The 14,716-nt window shown below is 36.3% G+C and overlaps 1 protein-coding gene across 1 annotated transcript; it reads left to right on the forward strand.

Moving 5' to 3' along the window:
- Nucleotides 1-2,754: 2,754 nt before the first annotated feature.
- On the forward strand, nucleotides 2,755-14,716 carry LOC136753893 (extracellular calcium-sensing receptor-like). The gene is made up of 7 exons (XM_066710273.1): nucleotides 2,755-3,086; nucleotides 10,822-10,980; nucleotides 11,178-11,469; nucleotides 11,910-12,713; nucleotides 12,965-13,189; nucleotides 13,392-13,515; nucleotides 13,803-14,716. Exons 1-7 carry the CDS (start codon nucleotides 2,755-2,757, stop codon nucleotides 14,714-14,716), a joined length of 2,850 nt encoding a protein of 949 aa, XP_066566370.1.

A 14,716-nucleotide genomic window follows, 5' to 3' on the forward strand; every position in this document is an offset into this window, starting at 1 on the left:
TCTTTTGAACACAGCAATAGCTACGGCAAGTCAGTATGTTGAGGGGTTAAACATTACAAAAATGTTGATAATATTACAACAGTTCATTAAATCAAATTACTTAATTTAACATAGCTTCACTGATTCAGTACAGATTTAACTTAAACTTACTATTATTTTTGTCATTTAGCTGATGCTCTTATCCAGGGCAACTTACATTTATACCCATTTATGCAGCTGGGCATTTAACTGGAGCAATCTAAGTGAAGTACCTTGCTCAAGGGTACAACAGCACTGCCCACCCAGGATTAAAACCCAAAACCTTCTAGTCATGAGTCCAGAGCCCTAACCACTACTCCACAGTGCTGCCTGTTATAGGTTGCATTGCTACATTCATTTTAACTAATCATACTAGACAAAGATATACAATAGTCTAATTGTTATGTTAATTAAATGTGAACCATGACAAATCAATTTTATTTTATAAGATTTATAGATAACATGAATCATATATATATATATATATATATATATATATATATATATATATATATATATATATATATATATATATATATATATATATATTCTATATGGTGTTCTGTTGGAGTTGTACACACTTGTGTTCCCAGTTATGTGCATATTTTATTCTCTGCAATTAAACCCATTAATGGTTACAAATGCCTTTGGACTGCTTATTGGATCATCTTACATGGTGGTAATTATGTAGTAAGGCTGTCAGTTGATTAAAATATTTGATCAGTTCATCAATGGACATTAGTTGTTTAATCGGTATTAAAGTAATTGTAACAGTCTTTAAGTGGTTGTGACACACAGTAATACTTTAATAAATACTATGCATTAATATTACAGTATAACAATGCTGAACAGGAATGTTAAAAATGTGAAATTAATATTTAAATAAAAACACTACATCATTATAATCAGCAAACTAAATTATAATCACTACAGCAAGTGGTCGTTTTGCTCACAAATGATGCTGTAAATTATAACATTGCCCTTGTAAGAAAATAATCCTTTGTCTTCAATGTTTCCAAATCCAGTCTGAATCCAAAGCTAAACTGTAGTTTTCCATTTAGTGGCTTGTAACCTTCCAGTTTGTGCATGGATACTGTACTGTAGCTCTTATGATGTAATATATTGCATGATTCACCCTTATAATTTAACACTAGAAACACTAAGCTAAATGTATGTATTAAATATGCTGAAGAACCCAGTCTTGATGCACAGAGGATAAAGTATTTATTTAACATGCCTGACCTGTAAGGCCCCTGACATGGAAGCTCTCCACCTGCATTGGCCTGCAATGCCATTGAGATCACAGGAAGCTGGTTACTTAGCGCTCCCTAAAATACACAAGAAAAGCGCAGGTGGTAGAGCATTCAGTTATAGGGCCCCGAAGCTGTGGAACGATCTTCCAGCCAATGTAAGAGATGCCTTTAAATCACGGCTGAAGACTCATCTGTTTAGTCTCTGTTTTTCTAGTCCATAGTGCCGCCGGTGTGCCATGGACATGCAATTGCAAAACTGTCTTTGGAAATGTCCTGCACTGCATGACCAGTATCTGAGCACGACTGCCCTCTTGTCTTCCAGCAACAGCCTCCTCTGAGGGTCCAACGAGGCACCTCGTCCCCCACCATGGAAGTCTGATGAGGCATAACCCATCCCAGAAGCACCTCACCACGGAAGGTCAACGGGGCATCCACACCCAAGGTTTGACGAGCCATCGCAACCCAAAGCCTGTTGATGGTCCAAACCCTCCACCCCCGATGGTGAGCGAGAGGCCTCCTCCAGAGGGAAGATCACAGCCAGCAGCACTGATAAAGAACTTTCTGACCTCCTTGCTGCTGTAATAACTATACTGCCTGGAGGGGAGGCAACCATTAGGCCTAGGCCCTAAGCCGTGGACCCCCAGAGATTCATTTTCTCCTACATGCCATCCATAGGAGTTTTTTGTTTTTCTCTCCTCCATGCCTAAATGGTTTATTTACTTAAATGTTCACTCACTTTATTCAAGATCATGTAAAATGTTTACAGGTCTATATTTGATTTTATTGTATTTATGTTTTTTTATTTTGCTATACGTTTGTATGTATGTATGTATGTATGTTTACCAGTCTGTAAAGCGTTCTGTGGCTACCCTGCGAAGGGCGCTATACAAATAAAAATTGATTGATTGATTGATTGAATTTACATTAAACATAGCAATTCAAAATATAATACATTTTACAACTTCCAATTTACACAGGCAACTACAGTAAGTGAGGTCATACATCATGGATAGTAAAAGCTAAGCGCTGTCAAGATTTAGGGTCACAGTCAAGGGCTACAGGAAAGGAGGAAAGCAATCAAAAATGCAAGAAGCATAATAAAACTCTGTGAAGTGCTATCTAACGGGGATTAAAATGATTAATATTACAAGTACTGCTGTTTTTACTTCGGTGGGAATGTCGTTCCACCATTTAGGGGCCAGGGATGAGAAGGAGCGTCACTAGAGGAAGGAGAGTGGAGAGGAGGCAGAATTAGTCTTCTAACACCAATTAAGTCCACAAACAAAATTTTAGCAAACAGCTGTGGGCTCTCTCTTTCCTGTTTGATCCTTTTATTATTGACAGGAATTTCTAGAGGTTATGTCCTGAACAACTGCCTTAGTGGCTGTTGCTAGCTTAATAAATCTACTTTGCTCAGTGTGCATACTATTATTAATATAAAACATAATACAGTCTCCTCAACTATGGTCATGAACGTTGGGTAATGACCGAAAGGACGAGATCGCGGGTGCAAGCGGCGTTAATGAGGTTTCTCCGCAGGGTTGCTGGACTCACCCTTTGGGATAGGGTGAGGAGCTCAGTAATCCGGCAGAGCCTCGGAGTAGAGTCGCTACTTCTCCGGATCGAGAGGAGCCAGTTGAGGTGGTTCGGGCATCTGGTAAGGATGCCCCCCGGGAGGCTGCCTGGGCAAGCCCCACTGGGCGGAGACCCCAAGGCCGACCCAGGACACGCTGGAGGGATTATATCTCCAGGCTGGCCTGGGATCGCCTGGGAATCCCCCAGGAGGAGCTGGAATCTGTCGCTGGGGAAAGGGAGGTCTGGTCTTCCCTGCTTAGTATGCTGCCACCGCGACCTTCACCAGGACAAGCGGTATAGAAAATGGATGGATGGATGGATAATACAGTCTCTTCATTTGCCTACTGCGTTTTAGCTGCATACGTGCAAATCAAGTTCAAGTCGCAATTTCTACAAGAAAAAAAAAATAATAATATATACATCTGCTTGATTAATTATAGAAAATATGAATCGTTGATCAATTCATTAGTTGAATAATAGACTGATTAATCGATTAACCCGTTCTCAGGGAGTATTGATGTACCAGTACGTTCTACAATAGAAAGTTAATGCAGTGCAAATTAAACTATATAAAATTTGCTGTTTTTTTTTTTTTTTAATAATCTGACAACCAAACATTACTGTAAATGGTTTAATTTGGTATCTGTTTCGTTATTTTGGACACTTTAAGTGTTTTAGACCAAACAACAGTAAAAGTCCAGTCCGAAAAAAAAAAAAAAAAAAACTTGCATACCATTCATGCAATTGAAATTATATTTTTGAATAATTTGTCAGTCATACGTTACTGTAATTAATTTAATGTGGTGTCTGTCTAGTTATTTTAGACACTTTCAGTGTTTTAGACTAACAAAACAACTAAACAGCATTAAAGTCGAGTCGGATAAAAATCTAGTATACCGTTACAAACTTCATGCTGATAAAACACACACTCTGGTCTGATTTGTAATGTTTGATTAGCGGTCAATTTCGTTTATTATAAATAAACATTTGGTCAGTGTCCTGTTAAAAATTGTACGATTTACTCCAGTAATACCGTATTCAGTGCAGTGAGTTCATTCAAATTGTGACAGGCTAGTTTTTGAAAGGAAAACAAAACCGGGATTACAGAGCAAAAGGTGCTTTCTGGCTTTTATTTTGGCTTTTCAGCAAATACAAAAGAACAGAAATAAAACTAAATATCCTGTTCACATATAAATGCTCAAAAGATTACACTGAAACTAAGTCTGAGTCCCACATCGCACACTTACTCCCTCATTCCCTTCCCTTGCGGGGCGGACGTACTACGGTGGCCATTTTAAGGGCAGTCCCAATCCCTTAGGGAGCGAGTGAAGGAGCCTAATCGAGCTGTTTGTGCTCTTCAGTGGAGTGTACAAAAGACTGGACTGTGCGGAAGTGTTTTAGGGCTGAAGTACCAGAACTCTGCGTTAAAGGCGGAGACAAGTCAATTGGGAAAATATGGCAGCGGTGGGTGCATATAAATGTAATGTAATGCTAGCTAGATAGTTGTAGAAATTGTTAAATTATGTATTAAGGAAATTATAATACATAGATAGATAATATAAATATTAAATATTACAAAGTTCAGCCAACAAATGTTTCGGCACCTATCAATTAATTAAAGACTGAAGCAGTAGTCTATAAAATGTGGAAATACATTGTTCGTTAATATCACCTCCTAATTATTATTATTATTATTATTATTATTATTATTATTATTATTATTATTATTAAATACAGGAGACATGACTCGAAAAGATTGCGTACGTACTTTTTCGGTCAAAGGCAAAGGCGCTGAATGCTGACACTGAAGTGTGTCTCATTGAGCGCTTTTAGCTTCACCCTACACCCTCCTCACTCAAGTGCACACTCTGTGACGTCAGTACAACGTCACACAAAGTGTACAATTGTCGAAGGGTGTAGGGAGCAAGTGTGCGATTTGGGACGCAGCCTAAAACAAGACCATCAGTCATGCTTCCTGGTTGCAATATGCAGGGATTGCATTTCCTACTGCAAGATAAAGATCTAAATAAGTAGATAAATTTAATCTATTTAATCTACATCCTACATAGATCTATAACATGGGGGAAAAACACAAACAAAACGCCAGCTAAAATGTATATTGTCAACTGATAATTTCCAATAGAAAACAATCTGTACTCACTGTATCTCTCTCTCTCAGGCGCACACACATTCAAACTCTGAAGTGCTGTATTGGAACGAAAAACAACAAGTGTTTCGAGTGCTATAATTTAAAGGTTTATAATTGATTGACAACCAAACTTATTTATTTTCTCACTTTCTTGTCTGTGTTGGCGAAACACTAAATAAACTGGTAATAGTTAGAGATGTAAATAATACTTATACACATTTTCCCTCCAGTGTTCAATCTAATGTATGTATGTATTTATTTATTTTAATTTTACAAAACACAGAAACAGAAATACAAAAACAAGACAAATAAGTACAGGAAAAAAAAAGTTTGAGAGTTCACCTGTTATAATGTATAAATAACTTCTTCCACAATCTTATAATACTTTCCTCCATGTCCTGCATTTAAATAGACTGAATGACTGATTACAAGATTGCAGACATGTGTGATACTAATGATACTAATTAAATAAACGAATTAATTTGGAATATCACTATAATCCAATTATTTATCATTTTTCTAAGGGGTATCAGCATATGTGTCCAGGCCATTTTAGAATATCTTTGTAGAATGAGCAATAATTAATCTCTTTTCACAGCTTCTTTGCTTTATTCTATGACATACCAAAGGCATGGAAGTATATATGATGCAATGGCTTTTCATTTCATAACTTTGCAGGAGGAATGAAGCATTATTTCAATGACCTTTAAGGGTACCAATAAATGTGAGCACGTCTGTACCTCCTGCCAGAACAGTTTAAAATTAGAGCAATGCCAAGTGGCATGTAAAAATGACCTCCTCTACTCCACATCTAAAGCACATAGGTGATATATCAGCATAGAATTTATGTAACTTTGAAGGGGTTAAATAAAGTTGGTGCAAGAAGTTATATTGAGTTAGTCTGTATCTAGAGTTAAGTGTAGAAGTTACTGCTTGTTCACACAGCTGTGACCATACCAATAGAGATTCCCAAATCTGTCTCCCACCTAGTCTGTGATGAATGCTGGTTTTGTTTTGGAAGTTGTTGCATGAGAATGTTATAGACTTGGGATATACATTTACAAGAGGACTGGTCCCGGTGTGATAGAGATTCAATCTCAGTCATATCTGGCAGCCTTAACTGGCCCTTCAATATCGTTTTAATAAAATTATTAAATTTGTAAAAAGCTGATTTTGTTTTTATTTGAAAGTTGAACTTTTTTCTCTTAGTTGTTCAAAAGACAAAGGTATACCACCCTGATAACAATCTTGTAAGCAAGTAATCCCCATCTCATGCCAAGATTAATAAACTTTGCTTTTAAAAATCTTAGAAGACAAAAAACCTTCTCTATTAAAAAACTTAGGAAGTTGTACCAGAGCTCTATTAAATTAATTATTAATGGGTTATTCATTTTTTCCTAACAATTTTGGGTCCCATTTATTTTTTATATGAGTGTCTACATCCTCACTTAGCTCAAATTTCTCAATCAGAAGCCAAGACAGTGATGAGTCAGCCAGGAACAACATAGACATGAATCTGATTTGAGCTGCTCAATAATACATTTTAAAGTTGGGAAGACGTAAGCCGCCCAAACTGTATGCACAGGTTAACTTATCCAAACTCACTCTAGAAGATTTACGGTGCCAGATAATTTGCCTGATAAAGTTAGGGGGGAGGGAAACAGGCAATGACTGGAAGAGGTATAAGAAACAAGGCAGCAAATTAATTTAATGACATTAATTTGACCCAACAATGTTAGGGGTAAATCCATCCATCCACTCAGGTCTTCATTCACCTTTTGCATCAATTAAGTTAATTTAGATTATATGAATGTTTCAAATCACTGTTTACATGTCTTCCCAGATACTCAAATCCAGAAGTGGACCAAACAAAAGGGCTATTCCTTTTACAGTCACTGAAATAAAACTGAGAGAAAGGGAGAATTTCCCTCTTGTCATAATTTACTTTACAGTTAGGGAAAAAAGTATTTGATCCCCTGCTGATTTTGTACATTTGCCCACTGACAAAGACATGATCAATCTATAATTTTAATGGTAGGTGTATTTTAACAGTGAGAGACAGAATAACAAAACATTAAAAAAAAAAAAACGCATTTCAAAAAAGTTATAAATTGATTTGCATGTTAATGAGGGAAATAAGTATTTGATCCCCTATCAATCAGCAAGATTTCTGGCTCCCAGGTGTCTTTTATACAGGTAACGAGCTGAGATTAGGAGCACTCTCTTAAAGGGATACAATACTGAAACTGAGCAATATGCCAAAAGCAATGGGGTTTGACGGTGCGAAAGGACATTTCCCACACTTTTTGAATACTGTTGCAAACCAAAATTATGTAGGATCCTTACCTGCTGAACAATTTTACGGGGTAGACTACATTATGGGTGCTGATGAAACAGAGTTTCAGGAATGGTACGACGGGCACAAACACTCTGAATTTAATTATTAATGGGTTATTCATTATTTTTTTAATTTACCAACACAGTGTCATAAAACATTATAACCTTAAAAAACACAGTTTATGCGATTAAACATTACACCTCCACACCAGCAGGGTGAAGTGCACTTGGACCCTCACCATGATGGATGTCATCCTAAAAAATGGCTACCATCTTACCAGATGACTTATGACCTTACAAATGGCCAATATCATCCAAGATGGCCGATATCACCCAAGATGGCCGATATCATCCAAAATGGCTGACAAGGGAGGGTCAAAGGGTAACTCAGGGTGTGCTGGGAAGGAGAGAGAAGTTCAGGTTCAAAGGTACATAAGGAGGGCGGGACAACCATTTCCCCCCTTAATGAGTTCACAATCACATTAATCACATAGTCACAATATACTATACATGTATAGGTATACTTTTTATTATGGCTATTTTCTTAATTTATGAATTAATTTGAGACAAACAGTAATTCAGTCATATACAACTAATAAGGGTGTTGGCTGCAGCAGTAGGCTATGTATAACAGGTTTCACATTATTGCTTGTATCTCCGCTGGCGTAGTGGTCAAGGAACATCACTGCTAGCCATGAGCTGTATGTTCGATTTCACATGAAGGCATGTAGGTATTGATTTTTTTTTTTTTTATATATATATATATATATATATATTTACACACACACACACACACACACATTTGTTTCCTGGAGTTAAATGGTATTAGAGAAATTATAAGGCAACTAATGAGGCTTACATTTGCTACATGTTCCCTGAACTGTTAAAGCAATGCAATTCCATTAAGAGAGGCTTTGTAAAAGCCTTAGTAATCTGCTTGAAGAGGCCCTAAATTCACTATCTTAATTATGAGGGTACCACAGATCACAAATTGAGACCAGCCCCCACAGATTTCTACTAGATGCACTTCTCTGTCAACTACAGAACAAACTTACAGTACAAGATGAAAATAACCTTGTACACACTGTCCGAGTAACACCACAAGAGGATGAGGAAGTGGGCACACAACCCCCCTTGCCTAACTAGATATGTTAGCTACATGTCAAATTGAGATCACAAAATAGCAACATATGTTTAAGCTTGATCAAGAAGACAGTTGGGATGTCATAAGATAGGGAGTTGGCTCTCCCTTATTGGTTCAACTCATTCTGTTCATGATACGGTTGTATGTATAAAACACAATGTAAGCTCTATGATTTTGAGGAAGTTGAGACAAAGACCTGCGCGTCTGATGGCCCACTTCCTCCCACAAGCCTGCTGAATAAAGACTTCTGTTTGAATCAATCTACTCCACACTCTGATTTCTGAAAATAATTAATATAATTAAAAGAGGATTCTTCACTCCTTATAATTGTTCATTTGAAGTCTCTTACTCAAGACACATCTTTTCAGACAGTACTTATAATATTAGTCATTTTAACCCCCGTCAGATAGCACTTCACAGATTGTTATTATGCTTCTTGCATTTTTGATGTTTCCTCCTTGCTCCCTTTCCCGTAGCCCTTGACTGTCACCCTACATTTTGACAGCACTTAGCTTTTACTGTCCAGGATGTAGGACCTGACTTGCTGTACTTGCCTGTGTAAATTGTAAATTGGAAGTTGTAAAATGTATTATACTTTGAATTGCTATGTTTTATGTAAATGTAATTTGTAATGATTGATGTCTTTATTGACCTGTATTTTTGCACTTTGTTTTGCACTTATGTTGTAAGTCGCCCTGGATAAGGGCGTCTGCCAATAAATAATAATAATAATAATAATAATAATAATAATAATAATAATAATAATAATAATAATAATAATAAATTCTACTGTGATACTGTTTAACTCCAGGAAACAACATATCTAATATCTAAAACAGATTAATACCTACATCCCTACATGTGAAGTTGAACCTCCAGATTCAGTAGCCTACTAAATCCATTTGTTTATCACCATATAATTTAATTGCATATCTTTTGAAGCTGGTTAGACAGTAATAAAATAGTAATTTACTAATATATTTCTAAAACTCATCAGTTTCTTCGCTGATCGTATGTCTGTGTACAGTTAACCAACTTTATATGCATGGCCACACGAATTCTCACTCAAAACCGATGGCTCCCTAGTTATATAATATCTATGGTGTCATGAACGTCACTTCTGGCATCCAATTTTACTTACGGCAGACGTTTTGGAACATGCACACCTGTTTTTATTTTGCTCCACCTTTTTTTATATTGCGCAACCTCTTTTTTAATTTCAACCTTTTTTAAATTTGCCACCTCTTTATTTAAATATCAGCCCCTTTAGGGCAAAGTAATGCTGGGGTCACACTACACGATTTCTACAATCCGACAAAATTTCGTGAACAGTGGGCAGCTCACACTTAATGACTATTTTGCACCGAATATATGTATTGTGCGTAGTGAAGGAGTGCACACTAATGAGTGGATTTCTGCGGAAAGAACGCGACCACGAGCCGGACAAACGCAAAAAGCAGAGAGAAAAGAGGATGTGAGGACATGGCTGGGGAGGTGAGAGCATTAGCCTGTCTACTGTGTGAGAGCTGGAGGTGAGCAACACACAGGCTATATCCGTCCCACAGGATGAGCATCGCATTGCAGGGATCGATATTTTGTGCAGACCTGGGTCAATTACAGTATTTGAAAATATTATTTTCCCTGTATTATAGTATTTTTTTAAAAAACCTGCCCCGCAACAACCATTGGTAGTTGAAGTATTTTAATAAATACTTATGAAAATCTTATTCTCCTGTCATGTTTATTCTTACCGTTTCTTTTTTCTTCTTCACTCAGCTCAGCTCTAATTGGCTGCTGATCACGTCACCCTCCGCGATCGGTGCCGGTCAAGTCGTAAATATTAAACGTTTAATAAAATCGTAGGGACTCCAATAAGCTTACGATCGCATCGGAGAGTGAGCGATTGCATCGCAGCCCGTCTCACACTACATGAGGGCCAAATGGGGCTCAAATCTGGGCTTTACATTGTGTAGTGTGATCCCAGCATTAGACATATTGGCACAGTTTCACCAATTTAGGGCCTTATATGTATGCCAAACTAGAAATATATCAAATCCTAAATTTAGCTATTTTAATATTTATTATCTATTGCAGTTTAAAAATACATAAAGCTATCCAAATTGATTTCAATTAGCTATGTGTGCAGTTATTGTTCAAGAAGATTAAACCCCTGAGGTCACCATTGAGAATTAATGCTTTGGTGCTTCATTTAATTTCAGCACATGAGACTTGCATTGCACTATAAAGCCATTTGAACTGAAGTATTTTGGCTCTAGACGGGGGGGAAAGAAACAGTTATCAATGTTGCTACTTGCACAAATAGTTTTAATTGCTTTTGTTGCAAGGGCTGAAAAGCCAGTTTGTCAGCCCTATGGAACACAAGACCTGCCTCAGTTTTCAAAAGAAGGTGACATCAATATAGGAGCTGTTTTTTCATTTTATGTAAACCCTATGCTTGTTAATCCAGAATTTAAAGCCAACCCAGGGCAAATACAATGTGAAAGGTAAGTGATGTTTTAAAATAACACATACAAATACTTTAAATTAAAATGCACAGCAGTGTTTTGTTTGATATATTTTATAATTTAAACAGATAATTGTACCAGTAAATGTAGCAGTAGCAGTAGTAATAGTATAGTATAATTATTATTTATAATAATAAATAATGTCATATGTCATAATCAATGCATTTCTCCTACAGTTTACGCCCTGCAGAATTACAGAATCCTCAAACAATGGTCTTTGCCATTGAAGAAATAAATAACAGGTCAGATATTCTTCCAAATGTTTCTCTGGGATATAAAATATATGATTCCTGTCGCACTGTAAGTTTGTCTATAAAAGCATCACTGGCTTTAATGAATGTGGAGCCAAAAAAATTCTCAGATGAGTCATGCACCAAACCAACCACTGTCCATGCAATCATAGGAGATACTAGTTCCACACCAACAATAGGAATCGCAACAACTGTTGGACCCTTTGGGATACCAGTGGTGAGAAAAGTTTAGATCATGCGCTAATGAGGAACAACATTAAAACTATGTGTCTATATTTATCTGTCTGTCTATATAACAACATCAATATGTATGTGTGAGTGCATTCAACCAATCAATAAAAGTGATTACCTTCTAGTGAAATATAAAGAATAAATGTTTCTGTCTAAGATCTGATGATTATTTATTTGGATAAGAATGTCTTATATTAAAAAACAAAACAAAACAAAAACTGAAAAGAACTGAAAGAATTAAGGTAAAGTTTATTTTCAATTTTATTTTCAGAAAATAATCAATTAAGAATAAAAAAAAGTATTCACCCAGAAGGTCTATAACTCTGGTTATAAAATAGAAATATGTGTCTTGCTCACATTTTAACACACATTAAAACATCTATATACTTCTTTTTGGTCATTTTACATCCCATTTCTCTTATACAGATCAGTCATTTTGCTACATGTGCATGCCTCAGTAACAGGAAGGAGTTCCCCACCTTTTTCAGGACAATCCCAAGTGATTATTACCAAAGCAGAGCACTGGCAAAGCTTGTCAAACATTTTGGATGGACCTGGGTTGGGGCCATTAGGACTGATGATGATTATGGCAACAATGGGATGGCTACTTTTCTACAAGCTGCTAAGGAAGAGGGGATTTGTATTGAATATTCAGAGGCCATTTATATAAATCATCCTAGAGAGAAATTACTGAAAGTTGCAGAGATTATAAAAAAATCATCCTCAAACATAATTGTTGCTTTTACATCTGATACAGATCTGGTTCTACTGATAAAAGAAATGTTGAAACAGAATATCACAGGCTTCCAGTGGGTGGGCACTGAAGGGTGGATTACTGACAGGTACCTGGCATCATCAGAAAATTACAAAATCCTACGTGGGGCAATTGGCTTGTCAATTCCAAATGTAGAAATACCAGGTCTGAAAGAACTTATTCTAAATGTCCGTCCATCAAACACACCTGGAAACACTGGCTTCAATCAGTTTTGGGAAAGTATCTTCAATTGTAGTCTAACAGATGGAAATAGTAATCGATGCACAGGGAAGGAGACTTTGAAAGAAATAAAAAACCAATACACTGATGTCTCAGACATGGGGATACTAAACAATGTGTATAAAGCAGTGTATGCTGTAGCCCACGCATTACATCATCTGTTTACATGCAAAGATGGCCAAGGACCTTTTCAAAATAAAACATGTGCAAACAAAAACAAGACAGAACCGTGGCAGGTAAATAAAAGGTTTCTCATTGTAATGTTCAGAAGTAAGATAATAATAAATGTTATTTTCCTATAAAATGTAAGTTAATCTATGTTATGTAGTCCTTCTATACTATTTCAAAATGAAGTTGTTGCATACAATATACTGTCTATAAATATACATTCGTAGTAATAATATCTGTAAGAATGTAATCATATTTTACTGTAGAGAGAATGATTTGCTAAGTTTCATTACTGAGTGATATTTGCTTTTTCCTGTAGATATTACATTACCTGAAGGCAGTTAACTTCACAACCTGGAATGGAGAGAAGGTGTATTTTGATGAAAATGGGGATCCAGCAGCAAGATATGCTTTAGTGAACTGGCAGCAGAAGGAGGAAATCACAACGTTTGAAATTATTGGTCTATATGATGCCTCTTTACCAGATGGACAGAGATTTGTAATGAATGAAGTCAGTGCAGTGTGGGCTGGTGATCGAGATGAGGTAATATGCATACTGGCTGAAACAGAAGCAAACAAGCTTTCACATACACACACACAAATATATATATATATATATATATATATATATATATATATATATATATATATATATATATATATATATATAATAAAATAGTGTACTCTTAATTAAAATCTTGCTTTATTCTGTATTCTAGTTCTGACTTCATAGCACTGTGTTTCAGGTGCCAAAGTCAGTCTGCAGTGAGAGCTGCCTTCCAGGGACTCGTAAGGCAATTGTGAAAGGAAAGCCAATCTGCTGCTTTGACTGCATTCCATGTGCTGAGGGAGAAGTCAGTAATACAACAGGTAAGCAATAAGTGACAAAGGTAATTAATAAAAAAACAAAAAGAGCAGCAGAAAAAAGGATTTAAGAATTACATTGCATATAAGAGCAGAATCTTTATATTTCATTGTTTAGATATTGATGTTTATTTATGTATCTCTTTAATTATGCATATATTTATTTAATTGTATTATTTCTGATTTACCATTCATATAATATTCATAGCAGACATTTTCTTGAACATGGAAGTGTAAAATTAATATTGTTTTTAAATTATGAGAGACACTCATTTACTTTTCTCTACTTTCAGATTCAGTGGATTGCTCTAAGTGCCCTGCAGAATATAGGTCAAATGAAGAAAAAACTCAGTGTCTCTTAAAACCTGTTGAATTTATTTCCTTTCAAGAATCAATGGGCATAGTATTAGTAACATGTTCTGTATTTGGAGCTTGTCTTACCACAACAGCAGCAAATATTTTTTTCTGGTACAGATATACTCCAATAGTCAGAGCCAATAACTCTGAGCTCAGTTTCCTCCTGCTCTTTTCACTAACTCTGTGTTTCCTTTGCTCACTTACTTTCATTGGCCAGCCCTCTGAGTGGTCCTGTATGTTGCGCCACACAGCATTTGGCATCACATTTGTCCTGTGCATCTCTTGTGTTCTGTTGAAAACAATAGTGGTGTTAATGGCCTTCAGGGCTACACTGCCAGGCAATAATATTATGAAATGGTTTGGGCCCACACAGCAGAGGTTAAGTGTTCTTGCTTTCACACTCATACAGGTCCTGATTTGTGTCCTTTGGTTGACAAATTCACCTCCTTTTCCTCACAAAAATACAGAATACTACAATGAAAAAATCATTCTAGAGTGCAATGTAGGATCAGCAGTGGGGTTTTATGCTGTGTTAGGGTATATTGGATTCCTCTCTGTCATGTGCTTTGTGCTGGCTTTTCTGGCTCGAAATCTTCCTGATAACTTCAATGAAGCCAAATTCATCACATTCAGCATGCTCATATTCTGTGCAGTCTGGATCACCTTTATCCCAGCTTATATCAGCTCTCCTGGGAAGTTCACTGTAGCAGTGGAGATATTTGCAATTTTGGCTTCTAGTTTTGGGTTGCTTTCATGTATTTTTTTCCCCAAATGTTACATAATTCTATTAAAACCAGAAAAGAATACCAAAAAACATTTGATGGGTAAAATGCCCTCAAAATCACTTTAA

Source organism: Amia ocellicauda, chromosome 7 (assembly GCF_036373705.1).
Source record: "Amia ocellicauda isolate fAmiCal2 chromosome 7, fAmiCal2.hap1, whole genome shotgun sequence".
Classification (NCBI taxonomy): domain Eukaryota; kingdom Metazoa; phylum Chordata; class Actinopteri; order Amiiformes; family Amiidae; genus Amia; species Amia ocellicauda.